Below are 25,561 nucleotides of genomic sequence, written 5' to 3'. Positions count from 1 at the left end.
TGCCGCACGTGTGTTGTCCCTGCGGGGGGAACGATTACGGTTTTGTGCTGGGAGTGAGACGGACCAGCCTGAAAAATTCCGAAAGGATCGGAAACTAGATTGATTACGCCTTTTAAACGTGTGTTTTGGTCTTAGTTGGGGAAGTACTTTTGCCCCCGTAGCATTGGATATCATTGTATCCAGCTTTCCACCGAAAAGACGGCCACTGAAGTACGGGAGATTTGTTAAGGACTTTTTTTGAGGCCGCGTCCGCTTTCCATTCTCTTAGCCAGAGAATACGCCGGATTGTGATGGCGTTTGATGCTATTCCCGCTATTCCTCTTGCAGAGTCCAATGCTGCATGGACCATGTAATCTGCCACCACTGCAATTTGCACTGCCTGGTCCGCCAGCTGAGGATTTGACGGTTGAAGGCCCTTTTGCAATATAGATCAGCCCAAGCCATGATGGCCTTGGCTGCCCAAACTGAAGCAAATGCGGGAGCCAAAGAGGCACCTGCCGCTTCAAAGATTGAACGAGCCATGCGTTCGACTTGTCTGTCTGCTGTATCCTTGAGGGTTGAACTGTCCGGCAGCGAGAGAAGCGTTTGTGCTGCCAGCCTAGAGACTGGAGGGTCCACTTCAGGCAAATCTGTCCAATCCTTGGTGTCTTTCTGTGGAAAGGGGTAATTTGCTTCCAAATACTTGCGATTGGCGAATTTTTTCTCAGGCTGCAAAAAATGCTTAGAAAGGATTTTTTGAAATTCCGGGTGATTAGGGAAGACCTTCGATGGTTTCTGAACACTTTCAAAGGAAATCTTGTGTTTTGGTGCTTCCGGGGTTGGATCTGAAATGTCCAGCACCCGAAGGATGGAAGAGACGATATCCTCAACTATTGCAGTATTGCTAGGGGGACAAGAGACGAGATAATTCTCTGTTTCGTTGTCTGGGTTAGAGTCACATATGCCTTCCGAGTCTGTGGTCGGAAATCGTTGCGGAGATCCGCATTGTCTGTCTCTGTCAGGGGACGACTAGGTGACCTGGAGCCACTGTGTCTCTTCCTGGAGGGGGACGACCGAGTGCTATGTGAGGACGCAGATGAATGCGACCTGTGGGTCCGCTTACGTCTGAGACTGTCGGAAGTGGCATGTCCCCGAGATTTAAACGCATGACCCCGGACCTGCTAGCGCGGGCTGGTCTCCCATTTGGGTTCCGGCCAAGGCTCAAGCTGCTTAGCGGCCGCCACCTGACGAATGCAGTCACGCTCGGCCTAGAACGGCCGGTGGCCTGGGTAACGTTCATAGCCGAGACATGACCCTGCAAAGCCTGCAGTAGTGTAGAGGTCAGGCTATGTATGGACTGTGTTATAGACTGCAACATCTGAGTAGCCCATTCCGGTATGGAAGAAGACGCAGAAGCGTTGGTTCTGACCCAGTGTTTTGGACACAGTCCCGGCAGTGTGGGTCCGTGCTGCCCCTGGGGAGTGGTCTTGCAGGCTGTGCAGAATGCTCTTGCCTGGTTTTCTTCCTTGAGCCCGGCATCATGCACAGAGGCTGGCTAGCAGGGGTCCTACAGGGGCTATGCAAAGGGGAGAACTTATAGGTAATATGAATGCACAGCTGAGTAAAGAGAACCCAGCTGTGATCTTACCCCACCAGTGTGCCCTTAAGTCCAGCGCCGACAAATCACAGTCCTGTGCCCCCCGGAGACTGTTGTATGGCTGTCAGCTATGTTTCCTGCTGCAGCAAGATGGCCACCGGGATTCTGAGGTGGAGGGGGAAGGGGGCGGAGAGCTGAAAAGGGCGCGCTGAGCTATGTAAAAGCGTGCCCTTCCTGCCTCGATCCGCCCCTTCTATGACACTGCAGTGTCATTTTCGTCATCCGGGGGGCGGGCCAGGGGGCGGGAATAGGGCGGCGACTTCGGCTAGGCCGAAGCCGCGGCCTAAATTTGATACCTCATGCCCAGAAGGGCTCCAGGACGGCGCGGTTGTCCAGGGGGGGGGGTCGGATTCAAACCAGACCCCCCCGGATTGAACGGCAGGCTAGCGGTGGGGACATGAGCGCCACCTGGGCCCTGTGGGGGGTCCCTTTGAGGCGCTATGCAGCTGGTGCTGCCACAGAGACAGGAGCGCAGGGAGCCCTGTCTCTGACAAGTGCCATGCCTGCCGCACCTCCCCCGGTCCCAACAGGAGCCCGCAGCTGGGCTGGGGTCCCTGGACTTGTAAGTGGCCGAATTGTGCCTGATACAGGCCCTACCTGCGGTGTCTCAACCTAATGCCCCCAGAGGGGGATTAGGGAGGGTGCTGCTGTCACCGTCAGGGGGGCTTCATCCTATCCTCGACCTCAACCCAGAGCCCAAGGGAACTGGGGAAGGAGGGGGGGGGTCTCGACTTCGAGCCAGTACCCGAGGGACTGGGGAAGGAGCGACATGGGGAATAGCCGTCTCGACCTCAACCGGGTACCCCTTAATAGGGGACCGAGGAGGGAGCCATGCCGGGAGTCTCGCTGGGGACCCGCTTTTCTTCATCTGTAATCCGTTGAAAAAAAAATCAAGGAAAAAAACGGAGTAAAAACTCTTAGGTGTGCCTTCTTGCGACACTAAGCAAAAACTGGAGAAGGCTGACGCCGTCCAGGGGTGTATACTGCAGAGGAGGAGCCAAAGTTAATCTTTTTCAGATTATGCATAGTGTCGCCTCCTAGTGGACAGCAGCATAACACCCACGGTTCTGTGTCCCCCAATAAGGCAACAGAGTAAGAGAAGACTGAGAGGAGACTTAATAGCTGTCTACAAATATCTAAAGGGCTGTCACATTGTAGAAGGATCAACTTTATTCTCATTTGCACAAGGAAAGACTAGAAGCAATGGGATGAAACTGAATGGGAGGAGACACAGATTAGATATTAGAAAAAACTTTTTGACAGTTAGAGTGATCAATGAGTGGAACAGGCTGCCACGAGAAGTGGTGAGTTCTCCTTCAATGGAAGTCTTCAAACAGAGGCTGGACAGGCATCTGACTGGGATGATTTAGCGAATCCTGCTTTGAGCAGGGGGTTGGACCAGATGGCCCAGGAGGTCCCTTCCAACTCTACGATTCTATGATATGTCTTATATTCTAGGTTCTTCAAAGTAGCCACCGTTTGCTTTGATAACTGCTTTGCACACTCTTGGCATTCTCTTGATGAGCTTCAAGAGGTTGTCACAGGAAATGGTTTTCACTTCACAGGTGTGCCCTGTCAGGTTTAATAAGTGGGATTTCTTGCCATATAAATGGGGTTGGGACCATCAGTTGTGTTGTGCAGAAGTCTGGTGGATACACAGCTGATAGTCCTACTGAATAGACTGTTAGAATTTGTATTAAGCTAAGTAAAGAAAAACGAGTGGCCATCATTACTTTAAGAAATGAAGGTCAGTCAGTCCGAAAAATTGGGAAAACTTTGAAAGTGTCCCCAAACCATCAAGCGCTACAAAGAAACTGGCTCACATGAGGACCGCCCCAGGAAAGGAAGACCAAGAGTCACCTCTGCTGCGGAGGATAAGTTCATCCGAGTCACCAGTCTCAGAAATCGCAGGTTAACAGCAGCTCAGATTAGAGACCAGGTCAATGCCACACAGAGTTCTAGCAGCAGACACATCTCTACAACAACTGGAGACTTTGTGCAGCAGGCCTTCATGGTAAAATAGCTGCTAGGAAACCACTGCTAAGGACAGGCAACAAGCAGAAGAGACTTGTTTGGGCTAAAGAACACAAGGAATGGACATTAAACCAGTGGAAATCTGTGCTTTGGTCTGATGAGTCCAAATTCGAGATCTTTGGTTCCAACCACCGTGTCTTTATGTGACACAGAAAAGGTAAAAGGATGGAATCTACATGCCCAGTTCCCACCGTGAAGCATGGAGGAGGAGGTGTGATGGTGTGGGGGTGCTTTGCTGCTGACACTGTTGGGGATTTATTCAAAATCAAAGGCATACTGAACCAGCATGGCTACCACAGCATGCTGGTTCAGTATGCCTTCAGTTGAACCATCATTTATTTTTCAACAGGACACAATGACCCCAAACACACCTCCAGGCTGTGTAAGGGCTATTTGACCAAGAAGGAGAGTGATGGGGTGCTACGCCAGATGACCTGGCCTCCACAGTCACCAGACCTGAACCCAATCGAGATGGTTTAGGGTGAGCTGGACCGCAGAGTGAAGGCAAAAGGGCCAACAAGTGCTAAGGATCACTGGGAACTCCTTCAAGACTGTTGGAAGACCATTTCCGGTGACTACCTCTTGAAGCTCATCATGAGAATGCCAAGAGTGTGCAAAGCAGTAACCAAAGCAAAAGGTGGCTACTTTGAAGAACCTAGAATATAAGACATATTTTCAGTTGTTTCACACTTTTTTGTTAATTATATAATTCCACATGTGTTAATTCATTGTTTTGATGCCTTCAGAGTGAATCTACAATTTTCATAATCATGAAAATGAAGAAAACTCTTTGAATGAGAAGGTGTGTCCAAACTTTTGGTCTGTACTGTATATATGTAATCGATATTACATAGTGTATTACATATTTACAATTTATTACAGTTTTTTGCGTTCTAAAGTTGTATTCCAATAAATATATATTATGTTCTAAATATCTTGATTATTGTATCATAAAAATGATTAAATGTCTGATGTTCACATTGTACTACAATACATTTTTCACTTAAATATAAGCAATATATGTGGGAGTCGGAGTCGTGGAGTCGGTGTAAGGGAAATTGAGGAGTCAGAGTCGCAGGTTTGGCTTACCGACTTCACAGCCCTGTTAAAAACAGTCAGTGAAATATTTTACCTCACAAAATGAATTCTCTGATCTCCTGCTGTAATGTCAGTATAGTCTTTTGCTTCCTCCCCTGCCCAGGAGCTGTGGTGTGCTCCGTACACAGTCAGACACAATCTTTAAAATGAACTTTCGTTCGTGGGAAAACCCCTTTAATGTGACCGGATTCCTCTGCCTGTAGACACGTCGCGCATCTGTCGCCGGGATAAGCTGTATGATTCACTGCGCCAGCACGGAATTCGCACAGGTGCAGTGCGACGGTGTTCCGCTGGTGGTACTGCGCAAGAGGCTGCATGAGTGTGTGTGAGTCTGAGTGTGAGTGAGTGTGTGGGAGAGTGTGTGAGAGTATGTGTGTGTGAGAGTGTGTGTGAAAGTGTGTGGGAGAGTGTGAGTGTGTGTGAATGTGAGTGTGTGTGACTGAGTGTGATAGTGTGAATGTGAGTGAGTGTGACTGAGTGTGAGTGTGTGAGAATGAGTGTGTGTGGTGTGTACGGCGTACAGAGTGTGTGTGTTATGACAGTGGTACCGCGCAATAGGTTGGTACCAGCAGCAGTTTCCATATTGAGACACCCATCACTTGGGTGTCCCAATATGGCGGTCTGTGAACGTCCTCCCCTTGGAATTCTGGGATACGGTGACATCTGGACAGAACAGGAAATGAAAACATTACAAGGCAATTATATAAATAGATTAGGGCCCTTTTTGAGCAGATATCTTGCTATTTGTAGAACAGAGACAACACTTATTTGGCGGCCGTCCAAGATACAGTCATTTTAAAATTCAAGAACTAATAAAAACACACCGGTGCTCACTGTACGCCCCGTATGAGTACAGATTATGTAGATAAGCTGCTGGTAGAGGGGTCAGCATGTACTTGAATGGCGTGTGACGGCCAAGAAACCTACGCATTTCAAAGGACCTCAGGCCTCCCTAATCAGGATATGGCTCTCTAGTACGTGCTTTGTGGTTTTCAGAGCACCCTGTGTACCACCAGCTAAACATACAGGATTTACCAGGAGACCCTCTCACAAAGGACTTTACGCATCCAGACAGCAAATGAATGGACTTTTTGAGTTAAAGCCCGCCATAAGTGAAAATCCTCAGGACTTCTATTCACTGTGAAAGCCATTGTGCCTTGCTGTATAGTGCTCCAATTTAGCATTACCTGGTGGCTGTTTTTCATTTTAAAACTTTGTGCAAAAAATAAAAATATTTTGGTGTTGTGAACTAGTTAGAGTGTGTTACTTTATTCACTTCAATTAGTCTGAGGCTTTTTAAAACTTGCTGCACCCCTATATCTAATAGTGGTACCCATTATATGCTGGCTGCAGACATGACAAATCTCCTTTACTCCACCTCTTGCCCCTGCGGTGGGAGTAGTATCAGTTACACCGCCAATCTCAGATCATCAGTATGGTCAGACGCTTAAATCTATCAGTAGACGAAATCAATGCGATCAGCTGACAAGTGTCTGCACAGTGACATTACACATCCAAAAGAAACGAAGGCAACGTTATCATTATTATACTGTATAAACAAAAAAGAAACATAGCAAACAAAAATATAAAAACTACCTATAGCGTATTCATAGAGTATACAGCAAACCTGGTCAGGTCTTAACCATGTCCTTTATATCCAGAAGAAAAATTACTGCTGTCACAAAATATTTAGAAGAAAGCATAATTAATGACAGAATATAAAATGCCAATGCAAACCTACCAGGAGTAAACATTTGGTAAAATACAAGGAAATAATTCAAGTAACATTGATCCTTGTGATAGGAAAAATAATAAAAATATAAATAGACCAATCATGTCTGGAATAAGGGACGTGGCATTCTGCCCCATCTCATATCTGCTCTGCTAGACCTCCTTTTTGAGGATTTTGGGTGGTGCCCACCTGTCTTTGATTAGGACCAGCTGACAAGTCCCCTACCTATGGTCAGCATTAGTATAAGCTGCTCTCTACCAACCTTCCTATCGTAGGTTTAGGGGTCCCTTATGGGAGTGGAGGGGCTGTAAGATTGTTTATATCAGTGATTGGAGAGTGTAACGCCGATGTTTGCCCACCTTTTCCCAAAATGAAGAGTCGGACAGTCATATTGACAAATATCCAGGAGAACCCCAGGAACTGGACAAGGTTATACATGAACAGGTATCCACGCTTCAAATAGAGGAAAGCTGGCGAGAAAAAAATAAGAACAGATTATAAAAATACAATACAATGGACAGATCGTAAGGGAGAAAAGAAAGTATTCTCCCAAGCAGCAGACATCACGCGTCCTTGCTTTGTCTTTGGGAGTAAAGGGAATTTGTCACCAGATTTTTGCCACCTAATTTGAGAGCAGCATAATGCAGATACCCTGATTCCAGAGATGTGTCACTTCCTGATGTAGTTCTGATAAAACTGACTTTTTTTTTTTTTTTAAATCAGCAGATCACCACCAGAGGACTAGTAAACCTGCTGCCGTGTAGTCCTCAATATTCACGAGCTTTGTGCAACCCTGCTCAGACCAGGTTCTTTGCACACTGTGCATAGGCAGTAAGCTGGCAACCTGTGGAGTGGGCAGAATTATACAGAGTTCAACATTCAGAGAACTGAAAGATCAGCTGGAAAGAAACAAGTCATTATCAAAACTGCAGCAAGTAGCACAGTAATTGACATCACTGGAATCAGGGTCTCTGCCACTACATCATGCAGCTCAAGATGGGATAGCAAGAACCTGGTGACAGATTCCCAATAAGTTCAGAGGTCACATCTCTATCTGCCGGTTTCCTTTCATACAGCTATATGGAGGGTCAGCCAACAGAACAGGAAAGGAAGACTACCGGATCTGATTTCCCATTTCCTGCCAGCATCTGGAGCAGCGATCATTTTCTCTTCACCAGAACTTCCAGCAAGAGGTTGGCAGGGGGGAAGTGACAGTGAAAAAGGTTGTAGAAACAAGATCACCCATGGGTCTGAGGAGTGCAAGTGCAGGAAAACAGTGTGACTACACGTGTTTGCAAGAAAAAAAACGAGGAAAAATTCAAAAATGTATTTCAAAAACTTAAAAACTTAAATCAACACATGTGAGGGACAACGCGTTTCCAACGCATACAGGCGTTCTTTGTCTAAGCTCTATGAAAGTGAGAACCAAAAGACCTATATACAAAGGAGTGAGCAATGGAGTTGTCCATGTAGGTCACATGTTAAAAACATGTCAGTGGCAAGAGAAGCCCATCGACATCATGGAAATAAATGAATAAAGAAAACATGAAAAATAATATTATGTGTGTATGTATGTATATATATATATATATATATATATATATATATATATATATTATACACACATATACATGTAGAAAGAAGCAAAAGAGGAAACATACGGTATGTCTTGTCAATAAACCAGGATTCAAAATATTATGCCTAATCAATAATGGAACATAATCCCCTTCTGCACATTTACGCCCTCCAGATAACAAGTGCCAGGGTTGTAAATCCAGAACTCCTCTCCTGTCAAGAGGTGATTCCTGATGTCTCCATGCTAGATGATAAATCTACATAAAAAAAAACCTCAGAACCTGAGAAGTATCACTGGAGACTTTTCTCTAGGAATCCTCACCATATTCCTCAAAAGGAAGATTTAATGGTGCAACACCCGATCTTACCCATTTTACAACTAATCCGCCTTCTAGGAGACTGGGTCCATTACAGAACATTTGAGCAAGTGGTTGGACCCATTACTACAACCTTTTTCTCAGACAACCCATGATCTTTTGAAGGATTCTCTGGATGTTCTCCGTTTGCTAATCTTGTATGGCTAAAAGATTTCTCTAGGCTAAGTTGCGATTATATACTTCGATCCCACGTGATATTGCTATCCATGCTTTAGAATTTCATTTATCTAGATATAGCAATTATTCCTCAGATTTATGTTTATAGGTCATTCATGCTACAGAATTTTTGATAACCCATAATTTTACTTTTTTTTTATTTTCATTTTTCATTAATTTTTTAAATAAATTCTGGAATTTTAGGAGCTGGAATTTTTCCTCATTTTTTCTTAGGAAGTGACGGTGGCTAAAGATTTACATTGACTCCTTCAGAACTTACGATCTTCTCGGACTCGAGATTCTGTTCTGATTTTTGATATTCTCTCTTCTTCCTGGAAGATAAAGGCAAAGCAGAAATAAACCTTATGGCTGATCCTGCTTCTCAGACTATATAGAATTGGACGTCAATCACTCCATTGTAAGCATTTGCCATTTATCAAACTTACGATATGGACCTGTCTCGAGACCAACTAGTAAAATCAGGAATTACTGCCAGCTGCAGAGACCACTAAAGGATGATTTAATACTATAAGTGGCCATTTAAAAAAATGGATCATAATGCAATACGTGACTCATCAGGGTCTGCGAGAACTACTCTAGCTCATACACAGTATTTATCTCTTATTAGCCTTTTCCCACAAAACCATCATAAATGTAAGATATTAATAATTGTACTAAATTAGGAATCATACATATGAAATAATATATGGGTGTATATAGTGTACACTGCTCAAAAAATTTAAGGAACCCGTCCACATCCCAGTATAACTCAAAGTCAATGAAATATCAGGGATATCAATCTGTCCAGTCAGGAAGAATAATTCTGGATCAAGGTCACCTGCTTTGGTGCAAATGAGAGTGACAATAATTGGAACAGGAGGAGCACTGCCAGAGCCCTACAAAATTACCTCTTGCAGGCTATTGGGGTGCATGTTTCTGACCCAACAGACCCCATGAAGGTGGCATGAGGGCCCAACAGCCTGTAATGGGACCTGTGCTCACAGTCCACCACTGTGCATTTTGGTTGGCAGTGAACATCAGAATTGGCAGGTTTGTCATTGGCACCATATTGTTTTCATATTTGAGAGCAACAGGTGGAAGAGCCTAGAGACGTTGTGGTGAACATTATGCTGCACGAGACATCATCCACAGGTATGAGGGAGGATAAGTAATGTTCTGACTAGACACATCCTTGAAGGGTTCTAAAAACTTCCACACGATATCCAACTGTCCCACAATTACTGTTAGGACCCGAAGCCATTGAAATACTTTACACTGGTAAAGTGGGCCCTGAGATCCACCTGGTAAAGTACTATCTCCAGCTTCAAGTAGCCAGTTCCAGGATGATGAAGACACTGATGCCATTGACTTGCCTCCATGTTCTGCATATCTGAATCCAGTTGAGAACCTTTGGGACATTATGTATCAGTGCATAAGACGCTGTCACTTAGCCACACAGACAGTACAGGAGCTCATGGATGCCCTGATCAACGTTTAGGAGGAGATCCCAAGGACACCATCTGCCGTCTCGTCAGGAACAAGCTTGAATGTTGTCGGAATGGCATGCAGGCACGTGGGGGCCATACACACCACAGAGTCAGGGTAATCTGATGGAATTCACGCATACTGGCTTCACTTGTAATTACAATTTTATAAATGTTCGTGTTGATTTGGAACCAGCTCTCGGTTGACGATTTTGGCCTTTTCTGCATCGCAACAAATCCCACATATCAGTTCAGATTTTCAGCTTAAATGCTTTGTTCACTGAGATCCGTTGTGTGATTTATGTGCTTGAGCAGTGTATACTATTTCTCTAGTAATGGGAGATAGAAGCCCAAACACTTTTCCTACCTTCTCCCTGAGCTCCATCTCTGCATCAGATTCGTCCAGCCAGCGGTCAAAGTCTGGAGACAGGAACAATGGTTTGCGTTCCTGCTTGGTCAAGCGGGGCCACCAGTGGCTTTCACTCTTCTTCACAATTAGACTTACATGGCGCTGAGTGGATCGCTGCACAACCTGGCCAGTTTCCAATCATGGCGAAAGACAAGATGTTATGGTAAATGGAAGTTACGCTCCTGAGGATCACAGAGGGCACGTATTGGAAGAGGACAGGACTTACCTTTGTCTTTACAGGTTCGAGGAAATCCAGTGCAAACTCATATGTGTTCACCCCTTTAGCGCCATGCCCCAAGGCTTAAGAAAAAAATATATAACGTTATATATAACACTTTTGGAGCGAAAAACCTAAAAGTTTTTAAATAACATTTCTGGTCCTCACCCTTAAAGCGCAGAACATTGTTGGTAATGCCGATGTCTGGGCTCTGCAAGACAAACACATCCATTTGGTCAGTAAACTGTGTCAACAATACAAAATATATTTTAGAAATCCACACAAATGAAATAGTGGCTGATACATGTTGGAGCCCAATAAAATCACAGACATCAAGGAAAACTTTACAAAATAAAACAAAAGCGACAGCATATACTGACTTGTGACGCAAACTGTTAATTTATACCATGTCAATTTGTGCTGTAAATTTGGACAGCATAGCTGCACGTTTCCAATGAAATCTGCTAAAAAATCATGCACGAGTTTGGGTAATTTTTTTTTTTTTTTTTGCTGCTGCAGATTTTCCATGAAGGGACATCAGTTCTATTGAATAAGCTCCATGTACTATTGAGTCAGTAATAAATGACCCAGGATTAGGGGATGAATTCAGTCCTGCTTCATACTCAAGACTTCTGACCATAGTATTCATGAAGGTATTTTCTTTCTAGTGTCTCCATCTATAATAGCAGGACCTCCACCATCTGTGTTGTGACATCACCTGGTTTAAGGTTTCAGCAGTGAACTTAACTTGTGGAAGGGGAAAAGCATCTGTTATCAGACACACAAGGTATAGTAAGAGGTAATGCAGCAGCAGACATACAAAGTAATGTAAGAGGTAACGCAGCAGCAGACATACAAGGTACAGTAAGAGGTAATGCAGCAGCAGACATAGAAGGTAATGTAAGAGGTACTACAGCAGCAGACATACAAGGTAATGCAAGAGGTAATGCAGCAGCAGATACACAAGGTAATGTATGCGGTAATGCAGCAGCAGACATACAAGATAATGTAAGAGGTAACGCAGCAGCAGGTACACTAGGTAATGTAAGGCTAAGTGCACACGTACCGGAACTCTCGCGGAAATTACCGCGAGAATTCCGGAATTCCAGTCCGCGGGAAAATCGCATTTTAAATTCCCGCGATTTTCCCGCGGAAAAACTAGCATTTTGCAAGCGTATTTAGCTTGCAGAATGCTAGCGTTTTCCAAGCGATCTGTAGCATCGCTTGGAGAACTGATTGACAGGTTGGTCACACTCGTCAAACATAGTGTTTGACGAGTGTGACCAACTTTTTACTACTGAGGCCGCCTATGCAGCATCAGTAGTCATCGCGAGCATTTTCGCAAAGGATTACTGGGAACGGATGCGCGGGACGTCGGAGGGTGAGAATAACACTATTTTTTATTTTTAAGTTCTATTTTTTACAGGGATATGGTACCCAAAGCCCGGAGGACAGTCTCCTCTCCTCCAGGCCGTGGGTACCATCCACAAATGTTCTGCTTACTTTCCGCATGGTGTGCACAGCCACATGCGGGAAATAAGCGGAACAATGCATTCCTATGGGTGCGGGATCGCCGCGATTCCGCAAATTAATGAGCATGCTGCGGTTTTTACCGCAAAAGCGATTCCGCCGCGGTAAAAACTGCAGCATTAGCACAGCATTGCGGAATCCCATAGGAATGCATGGGATGCTTATTTTTCGCATTTTCGCTGCAAAATCACGCGGTTAAAACCGCCGCAGAAACGCGAAAAAAACGCCACGTGTGAACTCAGCCTAAGCGGTACTACAGCAGCAGACATACAAGGTAATGCAAGAGGTAAAGCAGCAGCAGATACACAAGGTAATGTAAGCGGTAATGCAGCAGCAGACATACAAGGTAATGTAAGAGGTAATGCAGCAGAAGACATACAAGGTAATGTAAGAGGTAATGTAAGAGGTAACGCAGCAGCAGACATACAAGGTAATGCAAGCGGTAACGCAGCAGACATACAAGATAATGTAAGAGGTAACGCAGCAGCAGACATACAAGGTAATGCAAGAGGTAATGCAGCAGCAGATACACAAGGTAATTTAAGAGGTACTGCAGTGGACACAGTTTTGAGGACATGCTGTAGTTGGAGAAATTACACCACTATCTCTTTGTGCTTCACAGATACAGTTTTAGCCTCTTGGAACTTGGACAAACTACAACATGCGATTAACATTGCCCATTAACTGGCAACTTTGCCCTCTCATGGGGTAAGCAGTTTATAACATCTCCTCCCACACTGACAAAAGGGGTAAAAGCCCCTATTAAATGTGATATAACCTGAATGCTCTGTACTAGCGTTGAGCAAAAACATTTGCTGGACCCTGGTCCAGCTGCACTGTTGGTAGTCCGTGGCATGTAATCATATTGCCAAAAAATGAAGAAATAGAGTATGGGCTTTACATAACTGATCTGTGCCCATTTTCCTCATTTGATTGAAGGTCCCTTAAAGGGAATCTGTCAGTAAGATCCACCCTCCTAAGACGTCTATATGGGTATGTAGATCATAGGAAACTGAGTAAAATGATATCTTGGCATTACCTTTTGAAAAAAAAAAAAAAAATTAAATTGCATAGTAGTTTTTGTGTGTCAACGTTCCCCTACTGCCCAAACGAGCAATGATAGACAAAATTGTAATCCTTAGAGTGCCTCTTAGGGGGAAGGTCTCACGTTCCCGTAGGGAAATATATATATACAGTGGGGAAAAAAAGTATTTAGTCAGTCAGCAATAGTGCAAGTTCCACCACTTAAAAAGATGAGAGGCGTCTGTAATTTACATCATAGGTAGACCTCAACTATGGGAGACAAACTGAGAAAAAAAAAATCCAGAAAATCACATTGTCTGTTTTTTTTTCATTTTATTTGCATATTATGGTGGAAAATAAGTATTTGGTCAGAAACAAGCAATCAAGATTTCTGGCTCTCACAGACCTGTAACTTCTTCTTTAAGAGTCTCCTCTTTCCTCCACTCATTACCTGTAGTAATGGCACCTGTTTAAACTTGTTATCAGTATAAAAAGACACCTGTGCACACCCTCAAACAGTCTGACTCCAAACTCCACTATGGTGAAGACCAAAGAGCTGTCAAAGGACACCAGAAACAAAATTGTAGCCCTGCACCAGGCTGGGAAGACTGAATCTGCAATAGCCAACCAGCTTGGAGTGAAGAAATCAACTGTGGGAGCAATAATTAGAAAATGGAAGACATACAAGACCACTGATAATCTCCCTCGATCTGGTGCTCCACGCAAAATCCCACCCCGTGGGGTCAGAATGATCACAAGAACGGTGAGCAAAAATCCCAGAACCACGCGGGGGGACCTAGTGAATGAACTGCAGAAAGCTGGGACCAATGTAACAAGGCCTACCATAAGTAACACACTACGCCACCATGGACTCAGATCCTGCAGTGCCAGACGTGTCCCACTGCTTAAGCCTGTACATGTCCGGGCCCGTCTGAAGTTTGCTAGAGAGCATTTGGATGATCCAGAGGAGTTTTGGGAGAATGTCCTATGGTCTGATGAAACCAAACTGGAACTGTTTGGTAGAAACACAACTTGTCGTGTTTGGAGGAAAAAGAATACCGAGTTGCATCCATCAAACACCATACCTACTGTAAAGCATGGTGGTGGAAACATCATGCTTTGGGGCTGTTTCTCTGCAAAGGGGCCAGGACGACTGATCCGGGTACATGAAAGAATGAATGGGGCTATGTATCGTGAGATTTTGAGTGCAAACCTCCTTCCATCAGCAAGGGCATTGAAGATGAAACGTGGCTGGGTCTTTCAACATGACAATGATCCAAAGCACACCGCCAGGGCAACGAAGGAGTGGCTTCGTAAGAAGCATTTCAAGGTCCTGGAGTGGCCTAGCCAGTCTCCAGATCTCAACCCTATAGAAAACCTTTGGAGGGAGTTGAAAGTCCGTGTTGCCAAGCGAAAAGCCAAAAACATCACTGCTCTAGAGATCTGCATGGAGGAATGGGCCAACATACCAACAACAGTGTGTGGCAACCTTGTGAAGACTTACAGAAAACGTTTGACCTCTGTCATTGCCAACAAAGGATATATCACAAAGTATTGAGATGAAATTTTGTTTCTGACCAAATACTTATTTTCCACCATAATATGCAAATAAAATGAAAAAAAAACAGACAATGTGATTTTCTGGATTTTTTTTTCTCAGTTTGTCTCCCATAGTTGAGGTCTACCTATGATGTAAATTACAGATGCCTCTCATCTTTTTAAGTGGTGGAACTTGCACTATTGCTGACTGACTAAATACTTTTTTTCCCCACTGTATATATATATATATATATAAAGACTGATTTGATCACTGAGTTGCACAAGATTCACAGCCCAAAGTATCAATAAGGTAAAGTCTTATTTGCATTTTTGCCTAAATTAGTGAACTTTTCACCCGGAATAACACAAGCCAGAGCTCAGGGACAGCAGCGGGCAGGTGTGGGGGATGGTGACCCCTGGCTCAGCAGATTCAGCCCAGCATACAGAAACTCTGATTTCACAATAGTTTTTAGTCTTTTTTTTTTTTTTTTTAAAGCGGTCACATCTCCCGATGTGAGTGTTCTACAAGTGAGTTCGCCATGGGACACTCGGGATTACGGACAGGTGAGTATATGGTGGTTTATCATCTTACATTTTTTTATAGGAGACAAGGGCGTCGGGGATTTGGTGAGAGGCGAGTATAATGTGTTTTTTATTTGAATATGTATGCAATTATTGACTTTTTTTTTTTTTTTAAGCGTGAGCACAGGCGCTGGCTGACGAGAGACTACGTCTCCCATCAGTGGCTCCTGCCATCACTGTTATCAGTGACAGCAGACGTAGGCTGATGGGAGGAATAGTCTCTCATCAGCCCACACCTGCTGACCAGTGGTAAGCTTTTTACCGCAGGTCACAGTCACAGCTGCGGGGTCAAGCCTACATCTGACAGCATGACCCTGCAGCGCTCTGACGGATGGTCTTACTGCTAATAGGAACCACCGCGCTGGTGTTTCCCACGCTGTCACACAATTGACAGCGTGGGAAACAGCAAAGGAAGACTGTAACACGCAAACAAAAACGTTTTTGCGGCGGATTTGACTGACTCAATAGTATTTTGCCCCATTTCTGTGCGGGGAAAGACGTTGTGGAAATGCATCAAAAACGCACTGTGTGCACACAGCCTCATAAAGAGTGGGAAATATACCGTTTACACCACGAACGTAAACTACATTTTTGCACAATCTTGAGGCCTCTATGTCATTTTTGCCCCCTCTCTCATTCAGCAAAACCAAAGGAAAAAACTAGGTAGGTTTTAACCGTTAGTATAGTTACTGTCTCAAATGGGTACACCTTGCCGTGGTGGGACAACTTTATACTTTTTTGATCAAAACAGTGTTTACCAAGTACCCTATGTTATATAATGCACTTGCTTTTTTACTTATTTATTTTCATTAGGGTATATACACATTGTTTTTTCCTTTGGTTTTGCTTGCTTTTATGGCCAGTGTGAACATGATTTTACATCATGCATGTCATTCCAGTCTACTCCAGTTCAGTTTTTTTTGTTTTTCCCCTCTCTCATTCAGGTAGATAAAACACACCACCTCATCGAGGAAGTCGATAATCAGGTTGACGAGTCTGTCCAATAGAAACTGCTTTATGAAATGCTTCTTTTTTTAAGCTTATGTGCAAACCGTTTTTTGAAAAGTTTTTGGAGCGGAAACGCTCGAGATCTGAAAACTCCTCAAGAACTTGGATGTTTCTGCTCAAAAAAACTCATAAAAAACCTCAATGTGTACATACATTTTTGAAGAGTTTCTGGAGCAGAAACTGAATGGAAACTTTTCGAATACTCCTTAAAAATGCAAAAACTCCTCAAAAACTGTGCTCTGAAAATTTGTCAAAAAGATTCTGTGTGCACAACATGTTTTCCTGAAGCATTACTTGGAAAAACTTGGCAGATGCGTTGGCGTCTAAAAGACGCTGTGTGTACATAGCCTTAGGGAGCTGTTGTGAGAGCTTGCCTTTTCCCAAAGCGCTTCTTGAAGCATTTTGATTGGAAAGTGCCGAGTTTGGAGTTGATTCTGCTTCAAAGAAGTAACATGAGCTTTCTTTTACCACTTTCTTGCTTTACCGCAAAATCAACCAGAGAGATGCCAGACGCTCCAGGAAAAAACACTGCCGGTGTTCTCTGTGTGCACGCCGCCTTAAGGAGGACATTCTGTCTGTAAACTGCTAACATAGACCCTACTCACACGCAGATCTCAGATAATTACACTGATTCACAAGTGTTCGATTACAGTGAGGAACAATGACCAGAGGAACATTAATCCCATTGCAGCTGCTCCTAGGGCCTGAAAGCCACCATGGAACAGAAAACACAGTCCCACCATAGAACGGACATGTAACCTGATCAGTGAACAGGATTATCCCTGGCTTCCTGTTTTACAGAACTAGTTGCAAAAGAGAGTAACAGTTAAAGTGTAACTAACATTTTAAGCATTTTTTGATATGTTGTAAACCCCTTAAAAGTCCTGTTAATTGATGGGCTTTTGCAGCGTGGTTCTCAAAACCGCAGCATCCCAAGATCAAAAGTGCTTAAAAGGGAATCCGTCAGCAGTTTTTTGCCTGCACTATAATGTAGCAGCAGAGTCCCTGACTACAGGGATGTGTCACTTTGTGGGCTGTGTTTTTCCGTTTCAAGACAATGTTTTATCAGCAGGAGATGATCATCACAGGACAAGCTGTCCTGTGCCTCCTAGTCAATCCACACCCCAAGCACTGATTAGCAGCTTTCTGCCACTATACAATGTACACAGAAACCTGCCAGTCAGTGGTGTGAGTTGGTTATACACAGCTCAGTAAGGCCTGTTTCCCACTTCTGTTGCAGGCGTCAGTCACAGTCCGCCGCTTGGGTAAAAAAACGGATCTGACGGATTTACCTGGCGGATCTGTTTTTTTCCCCATAGACTTGTATTGGCGGCGGATTGTGACGGGTGGCCTTCCGTTGCGTCCGTTGTGCGGCGGATCCGTCATAAAATTTGGGTCCGTCAGGAAAAAAAAAACGTCCATAGGAGCGTTTTTGTCAGCTGCAAAAAGGCGGACAGTGAGGGATTTGTCTGCGTCCGTTCTCTGGTAGAATGGACGCCTATGGGCAATGAATCCGTCCCCATCCGTCACATGACGGAATCCGTTGACGCAGTCCATTTCTTTAAACTGAGCATGCCCGGAAGGATTTCCTTTCATGAAATTTAACCCCAAAACCCGTTCTGGCACAAAATCTCTCTCTCCAGAATCATGTTCCTTTAGGGTGTGCACACCAGGGCTGTGGAGTCGGAGTCGTGGAGTCGGAGTTAGTTTTGGTTGGAGTCGGAGTCGGTATAAATGTACCGACTCCAGCTTAAAAAAAATGTATTAATATTTCATAATTGAACTTTCATATGAATTTTATAAATGTTACTCAAATATATATGTTCTATCAAACTATGAACAACAGTGATAAGCAGTTCTTCTGGAGATAGAGACATTTCTTACTTCTTGTGTGTCACTGTTCTCCACTGCCCTTATCTAATTTTATACTTGGTTAACCTCATGGTGCCCCAACCCCCCTACTTACAATGTATGAAACTGAAAGTGAAAATGTGTTGCAAATTCTTAGTAGTAAAGCTCCTCCTCTAGACTAGATCATACTAGGTGTGCGTCTTCCAAGCATCTCACAGCTGCCTGCTACTCAGAAGAGGAAGACTGTAAGAAGTATTATCCTTTCAACAAACTTTGCATCAGTTAACTGTGAATACATGAGGAATAATAACAGTATTACTGACCACTATATCAGTTGTACAACCTGGCAATAATTTTGTACAATTGTTTTTAGGAAAAACAATTGTCATTTGGATTGTGAATGCAGAATTAAAAACCTGAGAATGTCAAAGAAGCATCACATTAAATCAGCTGTATTTGAACATTTCACCATCACTCAAGATAGAAAACATTATGTCTGTCAGTGTATGACAAATGATCCAGACGAAAACAAATGCTGTGAAGCCAAGATGAGTGCATATTCAGGCAAAGATAAAACTGCTCCTACCAGAGCTTCTAATCTAAAGAGACATTTACAGCGCTTTCATCCAGAAGTACTGAAAGCAGTGGATGAGAAAGACTGCATCCAAACCAATGAACCAGTGCCCAGCTCTTCCAGCCAAACAAAGGAGCAGAGAACTTTGCAGCCATCAGTTGCAAGATATTTTGTCAGTGACAAAGTTACTGTGACAATGACAGTAGATACATTTAATAAACAGATCATAGAGCTTGTTGTAAAGGATAGTGTGCCTATTTCATTATTTTCACAACCAGCTTTTATGTGTCTGAATGGGGAAATGGCCCGCAAGCTTGGTGTTTCTCTGGAGAGAGAGAGTATTAGAAAATTAGTAATCGAAGAAGCTTTTAAACAAAAGGAAGAACTTAAAAAAACTCTCAAGGGACGCTTTCTGTTTCTTAAAATGGATGCCTGCACACGTCACAGAGTGAACTATTTTGCCATCAATGTCCGATTTGTTTGTGACAAAAATGAAATAGTTACCAAGACATTGGCAGTAAAAGACACCAAAGCTCATCACACCAGTGAGTTTCTCCAGGTCTTGGTGGAAAAGGTTCTGCAAGACTATGAACTTAAAAAAGAGCAAGTTCTTTCTGTCGTAACTGACAATGCTTCAAATATGATAAGTACTATTAAGCTAATGAATGAGAGTAATGATGGTGACCAGCAGCTAGAAGAACATTCTGGGTCCACAGACACAGAAATGTTTGAAATAGAGGAACACAGTATTGTAACTGAGGAGCAAACTGAAGTTGCTTCAGATGAACAGCACATGATAGTTTAGATGATCTTGTTTAAACTGTGTCAATATGTTCTTTCATTCATCACATGCGCTGTGTTGTGCATACGCTACAGCTGGCTATAAGAGACAGTCTGCAAGAAGGACATGCTGCTGCACTGATTGGCAAGGTGAGAAAATTGGCTACTGTTGCCAGAACCCCTAAAGTTGACTCAATTTTGAAGAGACGTGCTGGAAAAGGGGCAATTATTGATCAAGCCACACGATGGGGCAGTACTTACTTAATGATTCAGCGCTTGGTTGAACTGAAAACCTTTCTTGTAGACATGGCTAACCCTCAACTGACGCTAAATGAAAGACAGTGGAATCAGGTGACTGAGCTGGAAAAATTGCTAGAGCACCCATTTACAGTGACTAAAAAATTACAAGCAGAGGACTTAACTCCAGGTATTTTCTTAAAGGAGTAGAAGAACCTGATGTTTCGCCTGTCCCAAAGAGGAGGGTTAATTGCAAGTGGCATTGCTACATCAATGAAACGGAGAGAGGAGCTACTATTACAAAATAACATTCTTTTGGCAGCTGTTTATGTAGACCCAATGCATCGGATTCTTCTTGATGATCAACAGCTAAGTAAAGGAAAAGAAGCTCTGTTTGAAATAGCAGTAAGGATTAAAGGGTTGCAGAACAGTCAGGAGGAACAAGAAGAATTTGGTCGTCCTGCCACATTGTAGAAGGATCAACTTTATTCTCATTTGCACAAGGAAAGACTAGAAGCAATGGGATGAAACTGAATGGGAGGAGACACAGATTAGATATTAGAAAAAACTTTTTGACAGTTAGAGTGATCAATGAGTGGAACAGGCTGCCACGAGAAGTGGTGAGTTCTCCTTCAATGGAAGTCTTCAAACAGAGGCTGGACAGACATCTGACTGGGATGATTTAGCGAATCCTGCTTTGAGCAGGGGGTTGGACCAGATGGCCCAGGAGGTCCCTTCCAACTCTACGATTCTATGATTCTATGATCTTCACCCTCATCATCAACTGATGAAGAATTTAATTTCGAAAAATATTTGGATCACAAGGACCGTGCAAAGCGTTCCCGCATAGAAGAATCATCCCCATCAAGGAACACAGCCAGTACATTTCAGCAGAATTTTTCATGTGCACTAAAAGAAATTGAGAAATTTGACCGTTCATCCAAAATAACAGTGCAACAAGCGATTCCTCTGTATCCTGACATTGTCAGAGATGTTGCCCGAGTGGTTACTGCTTTGCCACCAACACAACACAAGTTAGTGTAGAGAGGTTGTTCTCTGCTCTCAAAATAATTAGATCAGATTTGAGGGCATCCATGAAGGAGGATCTGACAGAGGCAATACTTTTTCTGAGGACAAATTTATAGATTTCTTCTTAGGCTATGTGCACACGTTGCGGATTCCGCTGCGGTTTTTTCCGCGCGGAAACGCAGGTAAAACCGCAGGTAAAGTGACCTGCGGTTTTGCCCTGCGGTTTCACACCTCTACTATGGTAGAGGTATGAAACCGCTGCGGAAACCGCACAAACAATTGACATGCTGCGGTTTGTAAACCGCAGCAAAACCGCGCGGAAAAAAACGCACCGTCAGCACAGCGTTTTTGAAACCCCATAGGGTTTCATTGTACTGTACTTGGTCAGCGGAACTGCTGCGTTTCCGCAGCGGCAAAACCGCTGCGGAAGCGCAGCAGAAACCGCACCGTGTGCACACAGCCTTATTAACTGCATAAAAGTGTTTATTGCATATTTACTTACAGTTTAGAAAAGTTTATAAAAGTTATTTGCTATATTCTAATTGTATTCTAATAAATGTAGTTTTTGCTCTAAGTGGTCTGATTACTTATATGATGGTGAGAAACTGAATAAGCACGATGTTTAATATTTTACAACAGTAAATTTGTTGTTATGAATTGGCCATTTATGAAGGAGTCGGAGTCGGAGCCGGAGTCGGAGCCTGATAAAATCCAGGAGTCGGAGTCGCAACTGTGGCTTACCGACTCCACAGCCCTGGTGCACACGCTGTGGATTCTGCTGCAGACCCGCAGCGGTTTTGGTCCTGCAGATCCGCAGCAGTTTCTGCTGTGCTGTACAGTACCATTAAAAGCAATGAAAAATAAACTTGTTTAACCCCTTCGCACCCGAGCCTGTTTTTGCCTTCGTGACCAGGCCAATTTTTTCAATTCTGACCAGTGTCACTTTATGAGGTCATAACTCTAGAACGCTTCAACGGATCCTACTGATTCTGACATTGTTTTCTCATGACATATTGTACTTCATGATGGTGGTAAAAATTTTTAGATATGATCTGCACTTATTTGTTAAAAAAATCAAAATTTGGCAAAAATTTAGAAAATTTTGCAATTTTCAAACTTTTAATTTTTATGCCCTTAAATCAGAGAGTGATATCGCACAAAATAGTTAATAAATAACATTTCCCACATGTCTACTTTACATCTGCACAATTTTGGAAACATAATTTTTTTTTTTAGGAAGTTATAAGGGTTAAAAGTTGACCAGCGATTTCTCATTTTTACAACAAAATTTGCAACACCATTTTTTTTAGGGACCACCTCACATTTGAAGTGAGTTTGGGGGGTCAATATGACAGAAAATACCCAAAATTGACACCATTCTAAAAACTGCACCTCTCAATGTACTCAAAACCACATTCAAGAAGTTTATTAACCCTTCAGGTGCTTCACATGAATGAATGAAATATGGAAGGAAAAAATAAACATTTAACTTTTTTTCACAAACATTTTACTTCAAAACCATTTTTTTTTATTTTCACAAGTGTAAAAAGAGAAAATGAACCACTAAATTTTTTGTGCAATTTCTCCCGAATACGCCAATACCCCGTATGTGGGGCTAAACCACTGTTTGCGCACACGGCAGAGCTCAGAACGGAAGGAGTGCCATTTGACTTTTTCAATGCAGAATTGGCTGGAATTGAGATCGGATGCCATGTCGCATTTGGAGAGCCCCTGATGTACCTAAACAGTGGAAACCCCCCACAAGTGACCCCATTTTGGAAATTAGACCCCCCCAGGGACTTATCTAGATGTGTGGTGAGCACTTTGAACCCCCAAGTGTTTCACTAAAGTTTATAATGTAGAGCCGTGAAAATAAAAAAAAATCATTTTTTTCCACAAAAATGATCTTTTAGCCCCCAATTTTTATTTTCACAAGGGTAACAGGAGAAATTGGACCCTAAGAGTTGTTGTCCAATTTGTCCTGAGCACGCTGGTACGCCATATGTTGGAGAAAACTACTGTTTGGGCACACGGTGGGGCTCGGAAGGGAAGTAGTGACGTTCTGAAATGCAGACTTTGATGGAATGGTCTGCGGGTGTCATGTCGCGTTTGCAGAGCCCCTGATATACCTAAACAGTGGCAACCCCCCACAAGTGACCCCATTTTGGAAACTAGACCCCCCAAGGAACTTATCTAGATGTGTGGTGAGCACTTTGAACCCCCAAGTGTTTCACCAAGTTTATAATGTAGAGGCGTGAAAATAAAAAAATCATTTTTTTTTCCACAAAAATGATCTTTTAGCCCCCAATTTTTATTTTCACAAGGGTAACAGGAGAAATTGGAACCTAAGGCTGTGTGCACACGCTGCGGATTCCGCTGCGTTTCCGCAGCGGTTTTGGCCGCTGCGGACACACAGCAGTTTTAGCTGCGGTGTACAGTACCATTCATTTGAATGGGAAAAAAAAAACGCTGTGCCGACGCTGCGGAAAAAACCGCGCGGATTTGCTGCGGTTTTGAATCCGCAGAAAGAATTGCATGTCAATTCTTTCTGCGGAAACCGCTGCGGGTTCCTATCTCCACCATTGTGGAGATAGTGAATCCGCAGGACCAAACCGCAGGCAAAACCGCAGATAATCCGCAGGTCTTTGGACCTGCGGATTATCTGCGGTTTTTGCAAAATCCGTGCGGATTAATCCGCAGCGGAATCCGCAGCGTGTGCACGTACCCTAAGAGTTGTTGTCCAATTTGTCCTGAGTACGCTGGTACGCCATATGTTGGAGAAAACTACTGTTTGGGCACACGGTGGGGCTCGGAAGGGAAGTAGTGACGTTCTGAAATGCAGACTTTGATGGAATGGTCTGTGGGTGTCATGTCGCCTTTGCAGAGCCCCTGATGTACCTAAACAGTGGAAACCCCCCACAAGTGACCCCATTTTGGAAACTAGACCCCCCAAGGAACTTATCTAGATGTGTGGTGAGCACTTTGAACCCCCAAGTGTTTCACTAAAGTTTATAATGTAGAGGCGTGAAAATAAAAAAATCATTTTTTTTTCCACAAAAATGATCTTTTAGCCCCCAATTTTTATTTTCACAAGGGTAACAGGAGAAATTGGACCCTAAGAGTTGTTGTCCAATTTGTCCTGAGTCCTGAGTACGCTGGTACCCCATATGTGGGAGAAAACTATTGTTTGGGCACACGGTGGGGCTCGGAAGGGAAGTAGTGACGTTCTGAAATGCAGACTTTGATGGAATGGTCTGCGGGCGTCATATTGCATTTACAGAGCCCCTGATGTACCTAAACAGTGGAAACCCCCAATTCTAATTCCAACCCTAACCCCAACACACCCCTAACCCTAATCTCAGCCCTAACCATAACCCTAACCACAAACCTAACACCAACACACCCATAACCTTAATCCCAGCCCTAGCCCTAACCCTAGCCCTAACCCTAGCCCTAACCCTAGCCCTAACCCTAGCCCTAACCCTAAAGGCCCCGTCTCACTAAGCAATCTCGGTAGCGAGATCGCTGTTGAGTCACAACTTTTGTGACGTAACAGCGATCTCACCAGCGAGATCGCTATGTGTGACAGCGATCAGCGAGCGGCCCCCCTGCCGGTATCGCTGAAAGAAATCTCTGGACATTTCTTTGGTCGCTGGTCTCCCGCTGGCCAGCACACATCGCTGCGTGCGACAGGCGGGAGACCAGCGATCAGGTGTAAAAAATAATAAAAAAAAAATAAAAAATATAGTTATTCTCACCTTCCGATGTCCCGTTCAGCCATCCTGCCTCTCTCCACGCTCCGGTCCCAGTGATCCTTTGCACGAATGACCGTGAGACTTTGTTATCCCGCGAGACTGTGACATCTCGCGGTCATTCGTGCAAAGGATCACTGGGACCGGAGCGTGGAGAGAGGCAGGATGGCTGAACGGGACGTCGGAAGGTGAGAATAACTATATTTTTTATTTTGATTCTATTTTTTACAGGGATGGCCAGCGATGCCGGGCGCTCGGCATCGCTGTGCTGATCGCTGGTGAAGCTGTCTGTGTGACAGCTCACCAGCGATCACATAGCGACTTACTAGCGATCCTGACACCTTGATATCGGTGTCGGGATCGCTGGTAAGTCGCTTAGTGTGACGGGGCCTTAACCCTAGCCCGAGCCCCTGCATTTTTTTTTTTTTTACTTTTTTTTTTATTTTTGTCACAAGATCGCTGCACTGCGATCTGACTCATAGTAACGCCACTTCACCTCTGATCATCTGTCAGTGTGAGATCAGAGGAGAAGCAGCGTTACTATGTGACAAGATCGCTGCCTGGCACATAATAACGCCACTTCTCCTCTGATCTCACAATGACAGATGATCAGAGGTGAAGCAGCGTTACTGTGTGACAAGATCGCTGCCTGGCACAGCTGTGCCAGGCAGCGATCAGCTGTGCCAGGCAGCGATCTAGTCACACAATAACGCTGCTTCACCTCTGATCATCTGTCAGTGAGATCAGAGGGAGAAGCCACGTTACAATGAGGGAGATCGCCGGGAAACAGGCAGCTTTCCCAGCGATCGCTCCCATTGGCTGCTGTGACGCTGACGTCATCGGGACCTGAACCAATCAGGTCTCGATGACGTCGGGGGTCCCAGCATGCATTGCGCACCGGGATCCCCGCGTTGGAAGGTATGTGGGGGTCCCGGGGG

The 25,561-nt window shown here is 44.0% G+C and overlaps 1 protein-coding gene across 1 annotated transcript in view; it reads right to left on the bottom strand.

Moving 5' to 3' along the window:
* The window catches only part of HACD3 (3-hydroxyacyl-CoA dehydratase 3), a 69,589-nt gene that overhangs the window by 38,085 nt on the left and 5,943 nt on the right, over positions 1-25,561 (bottom strand). Inside the window, exons 2-6 of the mRNA XM_073568872.1 lie at positions 10,887-10,929; positions 10,728-10,801; positions 10,460-10,624; positions 8,889-8,940; positions 6,860-6,970 (exon numbers count right to left, since the gene is read on the bottom strand). Coding sequence (XP_073424973.1) covers positions 6,860-6,970; positions 8,889-8,940; positions 10,460-10,624; positions 10,728-10,801; positions 10,887-10,929 — 445 coding nt within the window. The remainder of the gene's footprint in view (positions 1-6,859; positions 6,971-8,888; positions 8,941-10,459; positions 10,625-10,727; positions 10,802-10,886; positions 10,930-25,561) is intronic.

Source organism: Dendrobates tinctorius, unplaced genomic scaffold, assembly GCF_039654945.1.
Source record: "Dendrobates tinctorius isolate UK_male_01 unplaced genomic scaffold, ASM3965494v1 ptg000022l, whole genome shotgun sequence".
Lineage (NCBI taxonomy): Eukaryota > Metazoa > Chordata > Amphibia > Anura > Dendrobatidae > Dendrobates > Dendrobates tinctorius.
This window is presented reverse-complemented; position numbering and strand designations above follow the sequence as displayed.